This window comes from Pseudochaenichthys georgianus, chromosome 14 (genome assembly GCF_902827115.2).
Source record: "Pseudochaenichthys georgianus chromosome 14, fPseGeo1.2, whole genome shotgun sequence".
Taxonomy (NCBI): Eukaryota; Metazoa; Chordata; class Actinopteri; order Perciformes; family Channichthyidae; genus Pseudochaenichthys; species Pseudochaenichthys georgianus.
Genome location: NC_047516.1, coordinates 19563314 through 19587349, shown reverse-complemented (window position 1 = coordinate 19587349; position 24036 = coordinate 19563314). Strand labels below are relative to the sequence as shown.

At 39.7% G+C, this 24036-nt stretch overlaps 2 protein-coding genes across 7 annotated transcripts; both read right to left on the bottom strand.

The window, feature by feature from the left end:
* Nucleotides 1–32: 32 nt before the first annotated feature.
* On the bottom strand, nt 33–10352 carry birc2 (baculoviral IAP repeat containing 2). 4 transcript variants are annotated; one of them, XM_034098818.2, is made up of 14 exons: nt 10276–10352; nt 9688–9786; nt 7708–8655; nt 7322–7602; nt 4969–5316; nt 4179–4449; nt 2934–3033; nt 2748–2826; nt 2619–2667; nt 2263–2505; nt 2053–2151; nt 1282–1437; nt 963–1004; nt 33–618 (listed from the first exon to the last, which is right to left on the bottom strand). In XM_034098818.2, the coding sequence occupies exons 3-14, from the start codon at nt 7799–7801 to the stop codon at nt 425–427; spliced, it is 1956 nt and encodes a 651-aa protein (XP_033954709.1). In that variant the 5' UTR covers nt 7802–8655; nt 9688–9786; nt 10276–10352; the 3' UTR covers nt 33–424. The 4 variants fall into 4 exon arrangements, with proteins under 4 accessions (XP_033954709.1, XP_033954707.1, XP_033954711.1 ...); XM_034098816.2 differs by having other exon boundaries at nt 9688–9754; nt 10276–10310; XM_034098820.2 differs by having other exon boundaries at nt 5014–5316; nt 9688–9754; nt 10276–10310.
* A 1204-nt stretch (nt 10353–11556) lies between these two features.
* On the bottom strand, nt 11557–22364 carry LOC117459015 (transcriptional coactivator YAP1-like). 3 transcript variants are annotated; one of them, XM_034099844.2, is made up of 9 exons: nt 22312–22364; nt 21777–22008; nt 20118–20338; nt 19252–19406; nt 18132–18233; nt 17824–17924; nt 16763–16881; nt 16291–16391; nt 11557–15094 (listed from the first exon to the last, which is right to left on the bottom strand). In XM_034099844.2, exons 2-9 carry the CDS (start codon nt 21978–21980, stop codon nt 14913–14915), a joined length of 1185 nt encoding a protein of 394 aa, XP_033955735.1. In that variant the 5' UTR covers nt 21981–22008; nt 22312–22364; the 3' UTR covers nt 11557–14912. The 3 variants fall into 3 exon arrangements, with proteins under 3 accessions (XP_033955735.1, XP_033955736.1, XP_033955737.1); XM_034099845.2 differs by lacking the exon at nt 22312–22364 and adding an exon at nt 22177–22299; XM_034099846.2 differs by lacking the exon at nt 18132–18233.
* Between the last annotated feature and the right edge of the window lie 1672 nt (nt 22365–24036).

The following is a 24036-nucleotide window of genomic DNA, read 5'->3' as shown; positions in this document are numbered from 1 at the left end:
GATGTGGTTTATACAGTAATTCCTTAGTCACATTTTGAATATGTATTTTTTCATCAGTTTATAAGTGAACTTAACCTCAGGGTTAAATTAGTGAGTGCTGATCATATGATTAGTCAGCCCATTAAGAAAAAAGATTCAAAACTGTTACATGAAATGCACTGCTGTGGTTATACAATCTCAAATAAATTAAGTTTAATACAATCTTAGGTCATTTAACAATTAGTAATTAAAGTTTGTCAGATGTTTTTTCATACATTTTTACAGATAAAATGTATATAATTCCCATCAATAATGTACTTGTTTCAAACACATCACCCAGAGCTTTCTACTGATTATAACAACTGTAATATTGGATTATATCCTCAACTGTATAAACATTTCTATCATATTGCTAACAGTGTTGAGAGACTGAACGACTCCCCGGTTATGAGAGGAAGGTTCGGACCGTTCCTTTCACCAGGCCTCTGCAGATTGGACACTTCCTCAGCGACGGCGCACACTCTTTGCACACCACCAGGTGTCCACAGGGGATGAACACGATGTTGACTTCTTTATCCATACACACCTTGCAGGTCCGCTCCTCCTGCAGGCGCCGCAGCTGCTCCTCCATGGGGAGGTCTGCAAAACAAAAGGGAGACATTTCCAACCTGCAAATCCAACACGATGATCTACATGTTTGATGATGATAAAAGTGAATTAAATAGAACATTTTATTCATTATCAAACGTTAACAGAAGACTGTCATTTACTTGGAGGTATATTTAGATAATATCTCACATCAGATACAATAGGCTGTTCATCTAACATTCAAATTGAAATTTCACATCATGGGGCCGATATTAAGCAAAGATAAACTTATCAAAGTAGAAGTTACAAAGTGCTTCAAAGATAAACAAATAGAAATCAAAAACACACAAAAGTTAGATAGTCAGGATAGTGAGTTTTTATGCTTGTCTTAATACCTGAAAGATCTTGGCTTGGTGATGCAGCTTCGTTAGATACGGCTGAAAATGTGAAAGTTAAAATGTAGTTAGCTTGGACTTTGGTTTATAAACAATGAAGCAAAAAAAACAACACAAAAAGCAAGAACTTTGAACTTCTTCAGAGCCATCTTATGCTTAATAGTTGGGCTTTTTAGACAGAACAATGTTTGCTCTGGAGTTGAATAAACCACTAGACTTTTTTTTTTAAACATGGCAGTATTAGTTTCATGACCAACTGTATTGAAATGTTTAGTATGAGCACATACTGCATGATCTCCTCGGTGTTATAAAGACATACCCATGAGATCTCTGAGCAGGTGGACGTCGTTTTTCTGGATCCAGTTGCGGAACACCTCGGCTGCGGCGTTTCCCTTAGTGAGGATGAGCTCGATCAGCCGGGCGGTTTGCTGCTGGGCCGACGTCTGAGCCTTCAGACCGCCGTACTCCTCTGTGGCTGCAGGGGAACAGGAAGTATTACTCGCAGCGGAGAGAACTGAAGACGCTAAAGCTGCATATTCGAGTCTCTGTCTGAATTCTGCTCAACAGTTGCTTATCAGTCACGCTCTGAATATTATAAACTGGTGAACAACAGTGTACATTTTGAACAAAAAGCCATCCTTGTTGATTTCATAGACTGCTTGTTGAACACAATCTACTGTAACACCTTGGAAAATGCCGTTTAATACTTTTTAATAGCCTTAATTTTCATTAAATTGATTATCAACTTTTAATACTTTTTAAGACCCCGTGGACCCCCTGTATTCCTTTTATTGCAACACTGGTCATTTTCAGGTATCATCAGACATGTAGCTCTTAAAACCTAAATCCTGCGTCCCTAAGTAACTAGTTAACTGTCCTTTCTACAAAGTTACAAAACATTTAAAAGATGGGGCAACAGTTGTTAAAGCAGATTAAATCCAATGATTAAAAAAGAGGGCCTCCCATATGCGGAGACCGCTGCCTTGTAAGCCGATTCGAACATTACCTCCCCTCTGTTTCCCCTTTCACTCTATTTCTCAAATAAAGGCCGTCTCTGGCCAACAAAAAGAAAGAAAAAGTAGACGCTTACAGATCACAGTTTGCTCCCTTAAATGCTCCAGCACTGGCTCCACACTCTTCAGCCGCTGGATCAACGCTGCCTGGTGTCTCTTCACAAAGGTGAAGCCATCTAATGTAACAGAACAAAATGAAATGATTCAGAATGCATGAAGATAGCTGGATTTCATTTTGGTTCATGTCAGTGGAGAATTTATCTGAAGGTATTTTCCGTCAGCTGTACCCGATGCCATTGCCTCGGCCACCATCTCTCGCTCCTCCTCCCTCTTCTGGTCCTCGGCACTCAGCAGGTCTGAGACCAGCTCCTGGACGGTGCGGTAGTTCTCCCCGCTCGTCAGGATCTTGCTCTGGACGGTTTGCTTCACTAGACTACGCTCGAAGCCCATCTCTAGAGCGGACTTAATCACAGGCGTGTTCATCATCACTGCATCCTCGGAGCGCTCCTCTCCTGGGCCGAGGTGAACTACTGAGAGACACAGAGAGTACAAACGTCAAGCTGGTTGAAAGCACTTCCTGTCTGTCAAGGACTCTTTACATTGTGCCAAAATCCATTTAGTCAGCTAATCCTTCCAAACTCACCAGGTGGGTCCGTAAACTCTCTGGAGCGGCTGTCTCCATTTGATAAAAGCTTTTGGGGGAAAAAACACATTTATTTAAAGACTTGTTCTCTGCAAAACGTGTACGATTTGTGTGCCGCTCGCTACCAACCTGCTCAAACAGCCGAGGGAATCGAGCCTGGATCTGGTGAACGAACTCTTGTCCCTTCTCTTGGAGCAAATATTCACACCTGGAATAAACCAGAGGAATACAAACGTATAAGTACAAAGTGCTCTGGTCCACACATTTTGAACCAAAATGAAACAGCAATAAAACAGTATTTGAAACAGCATTTACCGAGGGAACCATTTAGCGTGTTCCACCCAAGGATCGTCTCCGGACTCCCAGCAGCGCAGGCCTCCGTCGCAGCAGAAACACTTTACGTCATCATTACGACCTTTAGGGCAAACAAAGGACTTTCAGTGTGACGGGTAATTTGAAGGGGATTTCAAAGAAGAAAACATGTTTTTTCTGATAAAGGACTGTTTCAACTGAAACCAGTTCAGGGCAGGTTTGTTTCCCCATCTTTCATTTCTGCTTTTGCCTGAAACCCAAGTAGTTTACCGAAAAAAATTATATATTTAGTATTCAAATGAGTTGTTAGAAACCAGCTGTCCCCAATAGAATTTACTTCTGGAAAGTCATGTGTGCGTTGGACACCCCCCCCACACGGGGAAACTGTTACTGAAAGGAAAGGGAAAAAACCTCCAACCTTTGAATTGACATTATCTGTAAACTCGGTTTCGTTTAAATGACTTGAAGATTTACATTTCAACAGCATTTCTGTTTTAGTAAAACACCTATATCCACAACAGGTTATTGCTATAAATGAAAAGGTACATTAAGAATTTAACTTCTGGGAGGTATATTTTATGTTGTGGTCCTAAAGAAATGCGTTTAACGTAATACAAATGGTGCCTTATATCAGGAAGGGTGCACATATATTATTTTCAGAATTAATATATGTTATTTAGTTTTGAAAATAATCAAAGCTGAGATCTTTTTCTTTTCTTTTTTCAGTCTCCTTTAACCTGCAATAATTAATGTTGGGAGAGCGCAACAAGCTGTGAACACAACACTATCATATCACTATTGAATTGGCGAGGGATGAAACCCTCTTTAATGGTCACACGTGCAGAGCACACGCAGTGACATGTGTTCTCAGCTTTTAACCCATCGTAGTACCAGGAGTCTAGTACTAGGAGCAGCTATTGCACAGCGCCCGGGGAGCAATGGGGGGGAAGGGGGGTGTCCGGTGCCTTGCTCAAGAGCACCACGGCAGGGCAGGAGGTGAATTGGGACCTCTCCAAGTAGCAGTCCACACTCCATTTTTAGGTCTGGTCTGGGACTTGAACCGGTGACCCTACAGCTCACAGTCCAAGCCCCTACTGACTGAGCCACTGCCGGACTCTTGCATTCAAAGCTGATAATGCAGATATGGACCGGCTTTAGCTATCATTTCCAAGTCTAACATTCAGTGTCCTTCCAGCAGCTCCTCGTCAGCGGAGTCTGATCAGCTGGTCTCTGTGACATTAGCCGTACCTACATAGTAGAACCCAGCTTTAGCCAGCTGGTCGGGCCGGACCGGGATACGAGACGGCCAGTTGACAAACGTGAGCAGCCTCTCGTCGCTCAGCTGCATGGCGTTGTTGGACACATTGTTGAGGCCCGGGGCCCCTGAAGGCAGCTGAGAGGAGACTCCTCCGGACGCCAGCGACACATTGTCGGCTCTGTCCCCTCGCACAAAACGACAGTTCGGATAATGCCTCTGGTGCTCGGATACGGCTCTGTCGCCTGGCTCCCAGTTACTCAACTGCAAATACAAAACAAAAAACTTCTGTCATGTTTCCTGTTAAAGAAATGAACCCTGAAACACATACAACCTGCATGATAATAGTATTGCCTTCTGTCCACTTCTATCGTTATCTTTTAGAACCCGTAAACATATTTCCTTAGGTAATTATTATTAGTGATACTATACTATGACTTTACTGCCTTATGTAGTACGATGAGGACTTTTAAATGACATTGTTGCTACATACTACTTTTTTATAATAGCATACAAAATGATGACCTTTCTTCTTATTTTATGGCATACTATGCTAGGAACCTTTTCATGTCATATCATGAAATCCTACTGATACAATGTGAATGCACATATAAGTAGAACAGGGCCACAAAAGACCACAGAATATAGAGTGAAAATAAGATACTCAGTTTCAGTATTTTTGAATGTGACGGAGCAACATCTCTAAATGAAGCCAGGGTAAGAGCTATATGCGGGTTACATTCTACGGTTTGTTACACCTCGTTTCCTTCTACATGTACACACTCTTCCATAAGGCAGTGGGGTCGGTGCCTCCGTGGGGACACACACCTGTCCTCCGCAGCTGAAGCAGGCCACTCGGTCGCCCTGGCCCAGGAAGTAGAAGCCCGCCTTGGCGAGCTCGGAGGGGGTTATGATGGAGAGCGTCCACGGGTGGAAGGAGTCCAGGCGGTTCTGCTCTCTGCGCATGCTGGGGTTGTGGCACGTCGGTCTCTGGTGGGACATGTCCTCAACACCCCGAGAGCTGAGCGGGCTGGAGGGGGGGGGAGCAGAGAAGGCCATGTTCAGGTAGCCCACCGGCTCCTCACCTTGGCTTACTGCTGGGTTAGGAGCAGCTGGGCCTGGACCAGAAAGCTGGAACAACAAGATGCAAACTAAATATGAAAATGTACTCCGGTAGGTTAATTCTACGAGGAAATGCAACAACAGAAGACAAACAAATTCATACCAAGGACTAGATTAGTTGCTCTATGAACAATTATATTCAAAGATTCAAAGGTTTTATTGTCATATGCACAAAATACAAAGAACAAAATACATTGATTGATATTGATTATTTAGCTATGGTCACAATTAGTGCTGCGTACCTGGACTCACATTCAGGTTCAGGTCCGGACTCAAGTCCAGAGGTTCAGGTTCAGGTCCGGACTTATAAGTCCGGACCTGAACCCATGGCTTGTGTCAAGTTGTGTGAGTAACTAAAGTGAACTTATTGTGAGCTAATTATCAATTGAAAATTAACTCATAATCAACTCAAATTCAAACTCATCAGGTTTATTGTGCTCCCTTCCAACTTGTGTCTACATTTCTCTACAAAGTACAAATGTGCCACTTAGTCTACAAATGACTTATGACAGCAACTACAGTGAACTACTACAAAGTTCAAACATTTATTTCATTTACCAAACTAAAGTAACCAAACAGTCCCTGAGCTGACTGAGCCTAAATCCCTAAAACGTTGCTGAAAGGTAGAGTGTAGAGTAGACTATACGCATCACACTGTTACACGCCTAATATACAGTATAGGCTACACTCTAGTGACTGTACAGTCAGAGTGTACTGTACTGTCTGTGCACCATGTATTTTCTACAACTCTACAATACATACTGTTAGAAATTAAAATCAATGTTGATATGGCGTAATTTTGAATTAAAAACACTAATTTAAATCACTTTTATTCTGAAAAAACCGAAAGTTCACACTATTAACTTAAAACTTTTATTCTGAAAATTCTTCACTTCCGGTTAGCATTAGCATGTGGCGAAATTCTACGTTTTCAAACCGTAAATCGAAGGTGAAATGACATGTGATGTTGTACACTGAGCACACTGGGATTAGCACTCATTTATTGACGCTGAATAACGTTTATCAGGGAATGTTTAAATAACCACAGACACCAGAATATACGTAAGTGCTAGTTTTTTTGCGAGTCCAAGTACCGGTTCCTGACGTTCCGGTTTTAACCGGACTTGAACCGAAACTTTTTACAAGTCCAGTACCGGTTCGGCGTACCGGTACGCAGCACTAGTCACAATTAGTTCTATTATACTATTTTACGTCTTTTTCGTTTTAAGTTAAGTGTATGTTGCATCGTTGGAGGACACTTAAGATTGTCATTGCCAAAACCCACGCAGTAGCCTTGTCATATAACTAATAAAGCCTTTTAAACTTAAACATTTTAAAACTATTTCTATAAATGTGTGTCTAGTAATTTTTTCTTTTACTTATTCTTTATTAGTTATTTTCTCACATTCCCCTTTACATCCAATGGTACTCCAATTTAAAGAACAGTTTATTTCACAAGGGGTCACAACATGTTTAAGGTCTCAAACCCTAACACTTAATCATGAGAATATGAAAAACAAAAATGATCAAATCAATAATAACACTGAGAACGTCAAATAAAACAGGTATAACAAAAATTAAATTAAAGATGGGTTGTATAAGGTCATCCTACAAATTACAATAATACAGTAGGGCTGTGCGATGATGGCAAAAGAACGATCACGGTTATTTTTGGTCAATAATTGATATCACGATTATTGAAAACGATTATCCATTTACTTTGAAAACATCCATTTATTGAAAAAAGAATGTTTTTAACAGTTGATTACCCTGAACTTTAAGTATAATTTAACTGAAAATAAAAATGTATTAAATAAAATTAATAATCGTTTTATTTCGATTACGTTGTTTTCGTAATCGTTGCAAGCCAAAATCGTAATCGAGATTAAAATACGATTAATTGCACAGCCCTATAATACAGTCTAATATACCTAGGAAAAATATCCATATACCAGAACATTTCAAAAATAAATATTCGTCTAGTCATTTTTAAAGAAACTTGTATTGATCTTACCGGTACAGCTGGAGCGATGCGGAGCGGGGAGAAGGCGGAGTGCGAGGAGGAGAGCAGGTTGGCTGTGGACGGGAGGCTCTGGATGAAGGAGCAGGAAGGAGAGAGCTGCCGGTGTTTCTCAGACGGACAGTCTCCCACCTGCCAGCCATCTGCCGTCACGTTGCACCTGAAACACTGCACACGGTCGCCCACGCCGGTGTAGAACCAGCCGGCCTTCGCCAAACTCCGCTCTGTAACTCCTGAAGCTGGGAACCGGGCAAAGGTAGAGATGCGGAAGAGCTCTGTGGGATAAAAAGGACATCATACTGACACATCGAGTTTTTTAAAGCACATCAGAAGTTTAAAAGCTTAAATCTAAAAGACAACACAATTAAAGAGAGTGGTACCTGAGGAGTTATCATATTGCAGGTCAGGTGGAGGCCCGTTGCGACATAATCCCATCAAAAAGGGGTTGTTCTTTAGTTGAACAAGAGTTTCCATTTTTTGTATTAAAGTTTAGAAATATAAAGGTAAAAGAGATGTCCTTAAAAGGGAAAGGGGTTTGAGAGAACCCAAGGTCTTGCTTTCTTACAGCGACACACACTCACACTGCAACAGAAAGTAGAAGATCATGGGCCGAGCATGTGGGGAGGGGATGCAACTCAAATCAAAAGACTTCAGTACAATAGAAAGTGAAAGTAAGCTTGGTTAAGTTTGAAATGAAGTGAAGAAACAAAACTACCAGTTCAGCCACCAGCACCACCACCACCACCCTCACGTCATTGAGGTTCCAAAGGACATGAAGTCATGTGTTTCCCTCTAACCTCCTATGTCCAACATAAAGCCTGAACTTTACACCTGGATCCATTTCACCTTTCCCTTCAGAAAAAAAAAACATTTAACTGCAGAAACGTCTACATTTCTCTTTCAGTTAAAGCCCCAGTGGATGTACGTCCAACAAAACACATGCTGTGCAGTAAAAAACAATAGACTTTTTTTTAGAGAGAGTAAATTAAATGCATTCTCAGAAAACGTGTTTTTCTCACCCTGGGTCAGTATAGACTTGATTGTCTTGTATATTAAGCACAGGCATGCATGACCCTTTTAATTTAATCATGTAGAATGTGTTTATTTTAACCAACATTAGAAATTAAATAAATATCTCAAGTGAACACACAAACACACACACAGACCAAGGGATCATATGTTCTCTCAAACCCCTCCCCCCTTCTACGACATCTTTTTTGTAGGCGTCTAATCCGCCATATTTGAATACCAAAAACCAAATAAAAAAAAGGTTATCCTTCTTGGGTGTGGATAATGGACCCTCCTCTTTCGGTTAATGATAGCAGGACCTGTAGAAATTAAGAAAAAAAACAGACAGAAAATGTTAAATTGGGTTCAAGTAGAAATTCTTCATGGAGGATTTGAACCTCTTTAAGTCTGTATATGTTAAGGCTTTGCCAGGTTCATCGTGACAATAAGCAATGTTCAATTAGGTCTTACTTATATTCAATTATACCTGAAATTCAAAGAATCAATTTCCTGTTAATTTTGTGCGAACTGAGGTTAGTAAAGTGTTGACCAAGTGGTGAATTAGCTAAACATTCACATTATAATCATAACTGGTATTTTCTTTTGGCAGGGTCACATTATGCTAGGGGCCTTTCTCATTTCAGGATTTGTGCCTCCTCATCTCCTCTTTCCATAACTGAAGAGGGTTGCTGAAGCAGCTATGGGCGTATGTTTTCCTGAGCTTTAAAAGAAGCATAATACACATCTGGAATAATCTTTAACCATGATATAATCCCCAAGCAATACCACCCCTGTTTTAACCATATTTGTTAATGTCATTTCACCTACAGTCTATGGTTGATACACATCACCCAGGAACTGCTTTGTTCTAATAAATGGTTCAAAGCAACAATTAGAAATCTATCCTGGTTATGTAATGACATAGATAACAGTTAAAGCTGAATTGAACGACAAAATAACTAGTCAAACGGGAATGTCTGGAGAGCAACGTCCCATTTTCCATTTTGTACATAGTCGAATCTTTTCTTTGCCTCCTCTCCTACTGTCCTAGTTTCGCCCGTGAAGGGGGAGAGGAGATAGGAGTCAAGGCACTTGTAAATCAAGTCAGATATACAAAAAAAAGTAATATCCAGGTATATTAACATATTAACGCCCCACAGAAACCAGTTTGACAAGACCAACTGACATTAGCATGCTAACGCTAACGTCTGTTAACGCGACTAACTGTCAAACACGACTCATTAGTCTTTGCAGCAGCACGGCGGAAAGAAAACTAAATTGTCTGAGTTGAGACAATTAATAAGACAGCAAGGTAACATGTCATTTCCAGTAGCATCACTGAGTCTACTCACCGTTTCCCAATTCAGTCGGTATGGAAAGTCCCGACTCGAGAACGTCACAGATCACCACAGCGCATGACTGCTTCCGGGTATGTTGAAATGAAAATGAGACTGTCAACAAAATATAAAGAATGTTGCTGGAAATCCCTCCGCTAATATTAGAAAATCACACCAAAAATCAGCATATTCAGATGGATTACATAAAATACATACATCGGAATCACCACGATTTTTACCCGGGCTTATTTTTTGTTTCATTATCTGTCCTCCTGGCAAACCAGGACATTCAATCACTTCAAACACACTAATGCAACTATTTTATAAATGGAAGAATAAATGTAATACTGTAACGAAGTGTGTGAAATCCAGCCAATTGTACTCACTTATACTACATTTTAATTTGTAACAAAATTAACGACAACCTCTATGTGTGTCAAATCCCATTAGTCAACTCCAGAAACAAGCTGTTAAATTCCAATCTGTGTATACAAAAAGTATACAAAGCATATAGTAGGCTATACAATTAAAATACCCAGAGCAATAACAACAATACTATTTTAATCTTAAATCAATGGTACAAGGAGCATTCTTGATACTTACATAGAGGCTTTGAAGACAGCTCTGCAAATGAATCATCAGAAAGAATTCTTGAATGAGGTTATTATAGATTGCTGTACTTCCTCTAACTTCCTGTTGTACAACCACCCCTCCATGATGTGTCGAAAATGTACACCGTGCCGAGAGCTGTGATGTTAATCACACTACACGTCTACTTTCAATAAGGATTGGCATACGTTTACATATTAGCCTGTGTGTTTTTATGTAAAGTCCCTGTAATTTCTTCACATTTTCTCTATGTGTGTCACCTTTCTAATCATTCAGTGATTTGAAACTGAACTTTGTGATTCAGTTCAGGTCATTTTATGGTAGGCTACCTGGAAATCCCTTTTGCTTGAAATGATGCACTCAAGAGCAGGTCATTATCTACAAGCTTTAAAATGTATTACACAATGTGAATATCAGGGCACATGATTGTGTGATGGTTGTTATTATATTGACCAAATCAAGGATTCTCTAGGAAAACAAGACATTCGGACTAAAACCACCCGACTCAGGGACCGTTTCATCCCACAGGCAATAAGACTGTTAAACACCTGAACTGTTGAAACAACAACATCCAAAATATTCATCCGGCTGCTATTTTCAAATTATTTAACTACTATATCATATTCCAATAACTTGCATGTAGACTCTCATTGCACTATTTCAAACTATTTTTCTTCTTGTATTTACTATTTACTTGCACTATATTTTTCTGTTTATCTGTGTAATTGTGTTGCACTGTTGGAGAAGCCTGTGACCTAAGAATGTAATCGGCATAACTACACTGTAGCTATGTTCGTATGACAAATAAAGAACCTTGAACCTTGAGTGAATCATTCAGTGGTACTGTAACAAAAACAATGGTACTGTAAAAAGTGAATATCTTATTGTTTCATATATCTATTATTTTTATTTCAAATTGTATTATTTTATTTCTATGTGTTGGCTTTAGAGATATAGTTGAATTCATGGAAAAAACACTTCTGACATAGGTGCGAATATGTTAGTATAACGAAACTGGAACTTAAATAAAAACTTTTTTAAAAGTACGAGTATCCAAATATGTACCTATGCAGAGAAGGTTTCTTAGATTAGTGTTTTGAATAACTTTGGAAACCCCTATATAACTGCCACTTCCTTTCATACCCGACTGAAATCAACTAATAAAAGGAACATATTGTGCAAATATAAATAGGAATACATTAGAAGCCAGACATCCATGTGCTATTTCAAAAACATACAATTGATAAGAGACATTTGAATCCATCACTCGTCAGGTATATTTAAAAGTTTATTCAACAGAAACTCCTTTAAAATGATTACAGTGAGAGTAAGAAGAAATATATTTATATAAAGCACATGCATAAAAAGGTACAAAACAAGTCTGATTGCCTCCAAATTCTCTGTAAATAAGATAATAAAAATCATTATATGTAACATACATAGCAAGTGTCATGCATGCTAAGATAAATAAAAGGCTAGGTAGTGTGTGGCATTGTGTGTATAAACAGTAAGTCTCTCCAGGCCCATGGTAGTTTAATTTAGAAGATATTAGTTGACTTGGCTTTTTATGTGGGCATGACATGAACGTCTCAACCTCTAAATACTGTTTAATGTAAAAAAAGAAGCTGGTAAGAAGAAACGCTCTCACCTTTGTTAACAGCTTCCAATTTAGGTCAAATATAAAACACACTGCAGAAACAACCCAGCAGGTAAAGACACAGATTATATACTTTTTTATATAGTAGTAGTAGTAGTAACTAAAAGAGGAGAATTCAAGAGCTCCCCTTTTTAATGATTGCCTTCTGTATTACAGCACCAGAGAGCTCTTGCAGTTAAAACAAAATATACCAAGAACACAGCATCCACAATTAGTATGTTGCACATATTTGCATCATTCCCACTTACAAAACAAGTCTTAATAGTGGAAAACTTCAGCCATGGACAGAGGAAATTATAACTCTATAGTGTGGTAGCAAATTAATATCTTAATGGTACTGATTATTACAGGATTTTGCACGTTTTAGTGTATTTACAACAAATCAAAAACATTGTACATTGCTGCGATGTTGCTCTACTTTAGAAACTTGAATGTATTCGATATTGTTTCAGGATTCTTATCCATATATGTCAACAATCTGGATATGTAATAGTAGAATCTTTTAGTGTGCTTCTGTAGTGCAATTCCTTACCATTAACAGACTTTTGAACTAGTTAAGAGTTATTTACATGTGAGGGATTTTACAGTGTTACGGTGTACCTTTACACCCATTAATGGGTTCAAATGAAAGATTGTTTTTCCCTGAAAAATATGATTGTTATTGTACTATTCTTATTTTCATTTATATTACTTCATACAAGTTATGTTTCGTATAATGGATGACTGTACTGTGATCTACCAAAAACACATTGAGTTAATATATGAGTCAAGCAAGTTTTAGGAGTCTGCTAACTGAATGTTGGTAATAAATGGAAAAAGTATTTGACTTAATTAGATACAAGTTTTCAAATATGGCTGAGATTCTGTTTCTTTCTGTTGAAAACCTATGACTGGAAAAATAGATACAATATGGAAAGGTAAATGATTAGAAATGTATAAAGCTATTATTGGAAAAAGTGAGAAGAAGTATTGATAGAATAATTTCCATTTATGTTTCAGGAGAGATACAATATCTGCTGCACACTAAGGAGAGATAGTGTTCTTGCCCTTATGGCAACTTTGTGGCTTCGTTTCTTAAACAAAAGGTGGACATAATCATTTAACAACTGTACAATATCATGCAATCCAATACAACTAATTGCCAATAAATACTACCTTTGTGGAGCTTATATTTAATGCTGGAGTGGGAAACAATTACTAAAACACTTAAAAATAAAATGCAAACCAATTCATCAAACACTAAGACAACCTAAATATTAGTTACTTAAACAATTGTGATTTTGTCTGCAGTAATTTAGACTGCAGAACAGACTTTAATGAAATAAAAATAAAGAGCAGAGCTATTTCACACTGCAAAGTCCATATATGTAGTGTGGCTTTGGTTTGGGCTATTATCTACCATTTAAATTAACCAGAGGACCAGATGGGGAAAACCCCGTATTGTTGTTGGATTGCATTATACTGAACATGTGTTCATTAATTGTAGACATCCTCATTCCAGCATTCATTTCTATAAAAAAAGTCCTCAAAAACACACTTGGCTGCAGTGTTAGTGCCAATAGTTAAGACTTCATCTCCTGCTGTCGCCTTCATTTCTCCTGCTGTCGCCTTCATTTCTCTTAATGTGAAGTCGGGGTTTTGATTTGTGAGGAACGAAGTCTCCACTGTGACCTCAGATCAAGCTTATCATCATATAGTAATTACAAAAAAACTCCTCCGATATTCCACACAGACTTCGTAGTGACTCTGGTTTTAATACTGTTTTTCGGTTTGTGAGCATTTTAACTTAAAGGTGGGGTAGGTAACTTTGGAGAAACCAGCTCGAGTGCGCTAGAAGTTGAAAATAATATACAGCCGGAAAAAATCTGCCACTTCCTTACAGAGCCCCTCCTCCAACACACACGAATGCGCACATGACCAATGAGGGCACGAGATAAGTTTGTGCACAGATGGAAAGCTGACAGGCAGGTAGGCCATCCAGTTACTTTAGCCGGGCCGGCTCAGATGATTGGTCGTGCTTTTTACAGTACTACGGCTTCCACAGATGACACTTTTGTATGGATTTTTTGTCAAAGCACTTAAGATATTCATTGCTATCGGGATGTTAAGAGCATTCCATGGAATATAACAAAAAGTGTATCTCGAGCCGGTTTCTCAAACTTACCTACCCCCACCTTTAAAGTCTGAGTAAAATCTCTATTAGTGTTCTTGATCTTCTACTGGCTCACCACAAGGGTGCGTCCTCTCACCCTGATGTTTATGTGAAGCAGTGATAGTGTGAGCTTTGATTACAAGAGGAGACATTTTTGGTTTTATGGAACCAATGTAGTGTAAATCATAACAACTTCTTTGATTGATCTCTTGCTCTCAGTCCTGATGCTTCTTAACAACATGTTTGGACTGTGAGCATAAAGTATTAGGCTGCTTAGAGGTAGTAGCACTAGATGTTGCTCTTTTTTATCCCACAAGCTAAATGAGGTAACAACGGGCAATGTGGATATGATATCCTTTAAAAACAACTTTAATGCTATTTGAAGTCTTTCTTGCATTTATGTAAATGCTACATGAAGACTTTATTGACTTGTTTTAAAAGTTTACTGCAAACTCAATCACCCAAGTGGGGATAATAAAAGATAACTGCACTCTAAAATAAGCTGTGATGCACTTTACAAGAGACGTGGGGAGCATCATTTGAGGCCGATGACTAAAAGGAAAGAGTGTTGTAAAAATATGGATGCTCCGTCATGCATCTCCATAAGACCAAGGCCCAAAAAGAGGAAAACACCAGCAGCTTACCACCGTCTGCGAGAGTCAGGCTTTGTCTTTCCTCAGGGTGCAAGGAGTGTTAGGGATCCATCACACAGCAGTAGCATACTCTCTCAGTGACCTTGGTCTGTACCACTTTTGAAGATTCTCCAAAATTCTCCATCATGTCATGAAGATTTGATGATTGTTGAGTGGTGGCTGGGTGTGTCTATAACCAGGTGAGCAGGCTGTCTCTGTCCATGTGCGACCCGGAGAGAACTGTCTCCATGTCCATCAGGAGGTCTGAACTGAGACCCTCTGGGATGCACGGCATCAGCTCCTCGCCATCGGACATCGGGAGCACAGGCATCGAATCCTGTAAGGACATCGAGGAGGTCTCCACTAAGTCACCTGGAAGAAGTCAGAGAAGAGGAATAACATTAAAACAATTATTTGAATATTAGTGTTGAGCCGAGAGAATTTGGAAGGGCATTTTCACAAAAGCAGGGTCTCTCTCTTTAATACAGATGAATGTAGACCAGTGTGCAGAGGTGGTAAGTAGTGGAGTACAAATACATTGTTACTGTACTTAAGTACATTTTTCTGGTATCAATACTTTACGACTTTTTACTTTTACTTCTTAAATTTTTAACACAAATACCTGTACTTTCTAATTCTTACATTTCCAAACAGGCTGGTTACTTTAGTTTGAATGTGACGTGATCATTATTCTTTAGAGTCATTGCGTGTTGATTTGAACACAATCCGTGTATCCATCACTTCCTGGTCTTCTCTAAAGAAGAGGGACCTGTGGAAACGTTGTCATGTTGCCGTCGTTCAGCATGGAAACATTCATTAGCTGACAATGACATTATTGTTCTAATAATATAAAGGGAGGTCAGTTACTCTTTAAAACACTTGGTAGTTATGGGTACTTTTTACTTACATTTCGAGGCCATACTTCTTTACTTCTTCTTGGGTAAAGAAGTTTAGTTTTTAGTTTAGTATTTAGTTTACTTTTGCCATCTCTGCCAGTGTGTTTAAACTGTATTCCAGGAAAAGTGTATGTGCATAAATAAAATGTACGTTTCACGTTTGCCATCCTCCTTTAAAGGAGTCATATCACGAAAACTTAATTTGACCAGGAACTATGCCCTAAAATGTCATTGCTTTTCTTGAATGAAACTTTGATTATTCTGCATTGTCTTTATAAAAGTTATCGATATGGGCAATAATGTTTATGCCATTAACCACTGGAAGGCATGTGCACAAGCCTGATTTCACAAACCAATTAAAAAACACCCCAATGTTCTTAGTTCTGAGATAAACAACATAAGTATCTGAACCAATTAGGCAACCATGACGACTAAAGTTGAGAAAAATTCACTAAAAAGGTTGCAAATAAATCACTTCCTATGGTTGTCATATAGATTAAGATTCAACAGACACCACATCGGGACCATCCTTCTGACTTTGGTGTGTGTGTGTGTGTGTGTGTGTGTGTGTGTGTGTGTGTGTGTGTGTGTGTGTGTGTGTGTGTGTGTGTGTGTGTGTGTGTGTGTGTGTGTGTGTGTGTGTGTGTGTGTGTGTGTGTGTGTGTGCATTACCAGTGTCCATGTGATCCACAGAGCTCAGCATGTGGTCTGAGTTGCGGGGTAAGCTGCTGACACTCAGGCCGCTGTCGGTGCTCTCATTGCGAGAGTGAGCGCTGCACAAGAACACACACATTCATTTATATCCGATCATCATGTGTTAAAAAATACCTGAAAAGACTATCAAAAACACTGAATGGACAATTCACGTGCACTGATTTTAAAGGTCTCATAGGCTATTCTTTACAAAACATAAATCATTTTCAGTAGACTTTTGGCATTGAGAGTAATATAAATATTACAATTAGGTAACCATTCTTTAGCTTTTCACTGATTATTTCTACACTGCAACTGCTTTTACTTAAAGAAATGCATATGAATACCTTTCCTACTTTTGTCCCTTTATGAACACACCTCTGTGACTATTACTACAATACAATAAAAGGAGATCTTCAGTACACGGCAATATAATTGAACATGCACTCACCCATTGAGTGTTGGCTCGTGGTTTGAGGATCTGATCCTGACATCCAGAGATGGGACAAGTGTTAGTGCGTTCCTGTCATGGTCCATCCCACCGGGCATCTGGTTCCTTCCTCCTGCCTCCTACAACACCAACAAACACATATGCATGTAAAACTCACACTGTACATTAATTGGTCACTTAATTACTGTAAACTCTGAACTAAATACATCTAAATACCATGATATTACACAATGAATAACAATAATTAAAGGTCCCCTATTATACTTTTTTTCATCATTATATTATAGGTCTCAGATATATACAAAACATGTCTATGAAGTATTTTGCTTGAAATACCAAACAGATCATTGTTGCATCCCATAATCCTCTCTGTTTCAAAAGTGCTGATTCTCTGTCTGTTACTTTAGATGAAAATAAGGAGCCCCTCCCCACGCCCCTCTGAGAGATATTTGGTTAAAAAGAACACAATGGTGCTCTTGGGGGAGATTCAGGTGATAAGGTGGGGGGGGGGTGTTACCTTGGTTGGTGATTGGCTAATGGTTACACAAGCCAAAAAATCGTTATGACATCATAAAGTGGCTCAAATCTGATCAGCTAATTTTCAGACAGGTTTTTATAGAAATGGATCAGGACAAAAAGAGAGAGAGTCTTTTTTCCTGAAACTTTCAGAATCTCTTTACACAGAGGGGACACATGTTGATGTATAACGGCCCCTACACACGGCGGCGTGCGTTGTCGCTTGCCGGCAGGGGGGGGGCTGAAACTCGACCAACAACCAATCACATGAATCTCCCGCCCCAGACACACAAGCACGCGGTTTGATTGGCTAGAGCTTGTACTGGCATACGATTCGATTGGCTGACGCCTCCGTCGAGGCGTCAAAAGTAGAACATCAAAGTGAATGGGCAGAAGCGTTGAAGCGGCAACGCACGCCGCCGTGTGTAGGGGCCGTAAGAGACATGAAAAAGTGGATTTTGCATAATAGGTGACCTTTAAGGCTGCTTGTGTTGTGAGTTTTAGAATGGAGTGAAATGGCACATCCAAGTTATTGTATTTCTGACCTGTGTGTGTTGTGGAGGCAGGCCTTGTTTGCATCTGAGCCTTTCCTTTTCCTGCCTCTGCTGCAGTGCCAAACCATGGAGACCAGGGATCATCTTCTGGGCTGGAACATAAAAGTCATAGAAGAAGAACATTTAAAAATTAAGTAAACTTTCCCACAGGTTTATACATTTCAGGTAAACTTGTCAAAACTTTGGGTTCTTTCTTATTTTGGTTGCCAACTTGTGATGGTTGGACATTGGAACAAAATGCTTCTCATTGACAAACAAGAATTGTCAATTCAGGAGACACAAGTTTGATAGTGTGCTACCTAGACGCGGGTCGACCCATGCGGTGGTCGTATTTATGTGATCGATGTAGTACACCTCTCCATCTGCAGTCACAGCCTTCTCCCAGCCTTCAGGCAGTGGACCTGAACAGCAGTGAAAGTACACAGTGAGAAGGCAAATGGTGGATGGAGTGAATGGCGTGTGAAAGTAGAAAAGTCAAAAAATCTGGCCCACGTCCTTAAAGGTTTGTGCAGCTTTTAGTCTGCAGAGGTTTTATAATGAATAGAAGTGAAGGTTAGTGGGTAAATAGCGACAGTATATGATGTTATGTAGGGTAAAAGTGTACCAAGCTATGTGCATCTTGCCTAAATGCAGAGGGTGGCAGAGAGTAAACACCACAGTAAATCAATGACTTTGTTCTCAGTGAAAAAGAAAGAGGGATTCCAAATGGTTTTTGTTTGCCCTTGAAGGGTCTATTCAGCCAAATGACAATATAAGAAACATCTTGTTACCGATCTACTGGCTATATTATTCTGGATAATCCACAGTTTATTTATAATAATTATTAATTGCACACATTATAGAAAGTTTGCATTACTTTAGTAGAAAGTCGTTTCAATGAAACTGGTCACAGCAAAGTCTGTGGGTTGTCCAGAGTGACTGTTAAATTGTTTTGTAATACTTCCTTGTATTCAACTTGCATTCAATAATGTCTTGGCATTGGTTTCTTTATATTCGCTCTCTCTGTTTCGGTTTTTATGAAAGCAAAACTCAAATAAACACCAAAAAGACAAGTGACAAGAACGGAAAGACAGCAACCATTTACCAAGCTATACAACCTGCTTCAAAATAAGAAAAGGGAGATGTATGAGCCCGTTCAATGTACTGCAGCACTCTCATATATTATCAAGAGAGTCTGAGATTCCGATCTCTCATTTCATAGCATTATTAGTTAAACCTAGGCTTTAATCTGCAGTACGATTTATATAATTCCCACCAAAGTCACCAGAGCAATGGATGCAGACACCAAAAAGGGAAATCCTGAAGAAAACACACCCAGCAAAGACCAGGCCCCAGATGATGGGGTTAAACACTGAAAAGAAGGTCTGTGCTTTGAAGGGAAACTGGAGGGTGAGAGTGGGGAGGAGAGCAGAGTGCTACCTGTCTCTGGATTGATGTTCTGCTGTAGCGTAGTGGGAGCAGGGTTGCTGAGGGAGTGGGCGTGGATCGGAGTGCCGGAGATGGGATGCTGAGCTGCAGCCGACTGAAGCTGCGCGATTCGAGGGTCGTGCCAAGTGGTTGTCTTATCCACGTGACTGTGAACATACAACAAGTTTCAACATGTCTGCATCTGCAACCTGATGGATAAGAAGTGCAAGACACATTTTAACCTCGGACCTGCTTTACCTGTACTACCTGTAGCCTTTGACAGGAGGGAGCTCTCCACGTGCTCTCATGAATACAACTGACTGAAACCACACAGCTTGCAGAACTAGTTGCTAGCACTTTCTGTTTGCATGCACCTGATCCAGCTGGTTATATCTGCAGTGCTGCCTGTCTGTTTCCCTTTCCTTTAATTATGTGCTTTCTCTAGCAAAATATTCAATAAGGATATTTTCTATAACAGGAAGATACTCCTCCTGGGGATTTTTAAATAGCTCGATGCTCCAGATAGAATACAGATTATATGAATCATCTTTATTAAGTTATATATCAAGTGAAAATATGCTGCTACTTTGTTCTCATTAAGTGAAGATGTGATGCTTTTCTCATCATTCATTTATGGACAATCAGCAAGCAATTTAAAGCAATCTCTCTGAGCTTTGGGGAAATGTGAGGGGTAATGTTACTATTTATTATGGACTAAAAATAATAATGAGTTGCATCCATGTACCAGGTAAGTGCCGATGAGGAAATGTAGATTTTAGAACAAGGTGGAGCTGACGCTTCTGTCTAAATAGAAAGCACTTCAGGTAACCCGCAGTGTGGCAGATCAAACACATTGATAAACAGAAGTTAGACCTTACTTGAGGAAATAACGTTGGCCAGTGGGCGTTTTGGCCATTTCCCAACCGTGGGGGAGTGGCATGTCGTCAGGTATGAGTGCTGCTGCTGCCGCCGCCGCCGCCGCCGCTACATCTGCTGCTTGAGTGGAAAGCGAGTTGAGTGGGAGGGAGGCCGGGGAGGAATGGGAGCGGGCGTGCTGATGAGGAGTGAGGGAGCCGCACACACCTCCATCTGAACTGGCCTGACGAGAAACAAGCAGGGTTGACAACTCCCAAGACTACAAACCACAATCAGAAACATAAACCAGCAGGAAGAAAAGATTTGGATGGTAACCAGAGAGAGCCGAGGTGAAACAAACACTGAGAAGAAGAACAGTGAAACTGGCTGCCTTACTCTCAAATAGGGTTAAATTACTACCAAGAAGTTTCACCGATTGTTCTTTTTGAAAATGGAAAAACAGATCAGTGAATAGTTTACCAGTTTTAGTGTTGATTGAATTTGACACATGTTAGGGGGTAAAGTGTTTGAGCCACATCTTCATCTCTCAGAGATTCATGGTCTGTTTGCTGGTCATGAAACAAATGACGGGAGCCAAAATCGAAATGGTTTATACCACAGTCTTTTGCAAATATTTTTGCTGTTCAGATCATTGTTTTAGTTATTTGTAATGCTAATGTTTAATAATACAAATTAACTAGAGCAAGAGTCTCACCGTTTTTGGTTTTCTGTTTACATGATAGTGGGTTAAATACATCTGGCCTGTTGGTCTTATAAAACCCAGGACATTTGAAAACTTCCCCCTGCACTGTGGGAAATATTAGCCTGATGGTCCTCATTTTATTCCCACTATTATATAAACCAAACAAACAATTATAGTACAATTATTATAGATGTACTCCTGATTTAAGAGATGGTCTATTATTTCTATTAACTACATGACCAATATAGTGCTATTAATAGTTTGTCCCTGAGATATGAGAATGGAGATGGGAAAAATAATAATGAAACCATCTTTTTATTCGCATTATTATGCAACGCAACAACTTACTAATGTCATGCAACAGGTAGTATTGGGTTGTATTGCATTGTTCTGGTTTCTCAGTGTTTAATGAAGGCTACCGTCTTTACTTAATGTAGTTGATGTACTTAGTGGCATTGGTGGGAAGTAACTTTACTCAAGTACTGTACTTAAGTACAATTTTGAGAGACTTGTACTTTAATTGAGTATTTCAATGTTATGCTACTTTGTACTTCTACTCTACTACAATTCAGAGGTAAATCATGTACAAATACTGCACTATATTTATTTCATACCGGTTAGTTACTTTGCAGATTGGGATTAATGATGGGAAATATAGTTCAAATTTAAATCAGACTTTAGTTACACCTGGAGTAAATTCACAATCTACCCTGCAGCATACAAAGTCATTAAAACTAGCTGCACCTTTACCAGCTTTGATAACACTTTAAAGCATGATTAATTAAAGTGAAAACAAATTATATTACTCAGAATTGGACCAATTTGCAGAATGACTACTTTAACTATATTTGTGATGCCAATACTTGTTCTACTTTTATTTAAGTAACCTTTTGAATGGAGTACTTTTACTTGTAACAGAGTATTCCTACTCTCAAGTAGCCTACTTCTACTTTTACTTTTTGCAGCAGTGTTTTAGTACTTGTCTGGAGTGGCCTCGGGAGTCCGGCTGCCTGAAGAAGGAGTCCGGGAGTTTCCTCATCCTCATGGGCAGAGAGGGCGGCTGTCGGACGGACTCGCTGGGGTTCATCACGGCGTTGAACAGGGCCTCGAGCTCCGTCTGCGAGTCCCCGCGGACGTGCACGATCTGCTGCCCGGCCGCAGGCACGCCGCGGTGCGCGTCCATGTCGCCAAGTTTCGGTGTCGAAACAAATCTGTCGAAAAGTTACAATACAATAACATTATAATAAACGCAAGGCCCGGATAATACTACATGCGCCTGAGTGCAGGAGTTTTGATCGGATTTGTTTACACTTTTAAACCCCCCCACCCCCACCCCATTTGAACTTTTGTGTCCTTGTCTGTTTGTTTCAAACTCTCACTGTTCGGAAGTCAATCAGCTGTGAAAATACGCCAAATATTCGGGAAAAAAAGTCGAAGGAGATACATTAAAAGCAGTGATCGCTGACCAAAGTAAATCTCAGCAGCGCACAACACGTTACATGCCTCCCACATACCTTCAAGCAGCCAGACCGTTTCCCCCCTCTCTCTCTCTCTTTCTCTCTCTTTTCTCTCTCTCTCTCTCTCTCTCTCTCTCTCTCTCTCTCTCTCTCTCTCTCTCCGTATTCCTGCAAGGAAAAATAAAATTGGAGAAATCAGAGCCGGGAAAACACTCACACGGATATTAATTTCCGATGCAAACTTTGATCTAAAAGTCTCTCCAAAGTGAAAAAAACCACACATAAATATGAAACTAGTTTGAGAAAGTAATTTCAGCGAGACCTCCAAACTTTTTTCACATCCACTGTTGAGTCCAGATTCATGTGATAGTGCTGAGGGGCGGGGTTGTAGGGTTTAAAGCTGCCGCAGTTGCAGGGGAAATATTTTACTCTGACATAAACCATCAACACAAGGCGTAGAAAACAAGGTTGTATGATTTATCCACAGCTCCAACTGCAACACAAGGAAGTGTCTTTACTCGTTGTAAATGCAAGGAAATCAGTGATATTAGAGTCAACTCAAAGTCTTTGGCAAGGTTTTAATTCCCCTCCGTGCAGCCTCTTAAGTTAATGCGGTTTACCCCCTGTGAGGAAAGAGGCGGAGGGCCAAGAGGTGACAGACAACCAAAGATGAAACACTTGAGAGGGGAAATTAGACTTTTTGGGGCCTGGGTCTGGTCTGGTTTTGGGGGGTTGGGGAGGGGTGGTTGGGAAGTTGTGCTGAGAAAACATCCGCCCCTGATGAGGCCGAGCCAGCCAGAGCCGCAGCGGCCTGCCCTCTGCTGGAAGACACGCGCACTGCTGGGAGACACGCGCACTGCTGGAAGATACGCGCATTGCTAGAGACACGCGCACAGTGGAAGACATGCACGCACACTGTGGACTGATCAAAAGGGTCTGACTGGACTGGGGTTCCTGTCTAATAGAGGTGGGAGAAGTACTCAGATATTGTACTTAAGTAAAGGTAGAAGTACCAGAGTGTAGGAATACTCTGTTACAAGTAGGCTACTTCATTCAAAAATGTTACTCAAGTAAAAGTAGAAACGTATTGGCATCAAAATATACTTAAAGTGCCAAAAGTAAAAGTACCCATTATGCAGATTGGTCCATTTCAGAATAATATACATTATATGTTTTGATTATAATTATTGATTGATTAATGTGTTTATCAAAGCTGTTAAAGGTGCAGCTAGTTTGAATGACACGGTATAGTTTGTGAATTTACTCCAGGTGTAACTAAAGCCTTATTTTAGTGTTGAGTACAAATCAAATCAAAATCTGCAAAGTAACTAAAGGTATTTAATAAATGTAGTGGAGTAACAGTACACAATATCCCTCTGAATTGTAGTGGAGAACAAAATACAAAGGAGCATAAAATGGAAATACTCAAGTAAAGTACAAGTCACTCGGAATTGTACTTAAGAACAATACTTACATGTATTTTACACCACTGCTATCCAACAACTAATTCAATAATTGCATAATTATAATCCACCAGAGTAAATATACCATCACACAGGACGCCGCAGACTGTTTTTAATGAGTTATTTGTCAAAAACAGTGTTTTATTAACGATCGAATTACAATGAAAATGTATGAGGATATATTTGTATTATATGTTATAATATAACAGAGGATAACTAGTCAAGATTTCACATGAATGATATTGAAGCAATTGAAAATTAATAGTTTTCGATAAAAAAACTTTAAAAAAAACTTTTGTTCATAACAATGAATCAGAAT

Coding starts and splice junctions, on each gene's coding strand:
- birc2 (XM_034098818.2), bottom strand. CDS start 7,801: ATGGAAACTCTTGTTCAACTAAAGAACAACCCCTTTTTGATGGGATTA. Junction 4,450..4,968: donor CCCCACTGCCTTATGGAAGA/GTGTGTACATGT, acceptor TTGTATTTGCAG/TTGAGTAACTGGGAGCCAGG. Junction 2,506..2,618: donor AGAGTTTACGGACCCACCTG/GTGAGTTTGGAA, acceptor TGTGTCTCTCAG/TAGTTCACCTCGGCCCAGGA.
- LOC117459015 (XM_034099844.2), bottom strand. CDS start 21,980: ATGGACGCGCACCGCGGCGTGCCTGCGGCCGGGCAGCAGATCGTGCAC. Junction 20,339..21,776: donor CCCGAGGCCACTCCAGACAA/GTACTAAAACAC, acceptor GTTTCTCGTCAG/GCCAGTTCAGATGGAGGTGT. Junction 19,407..20,117: donor GGCCAACGTTATTTCCTCAA/GTAAGGTCTAAC, acceptor GTATGTTCACAG/TCACGTGGATAAGACAACCA.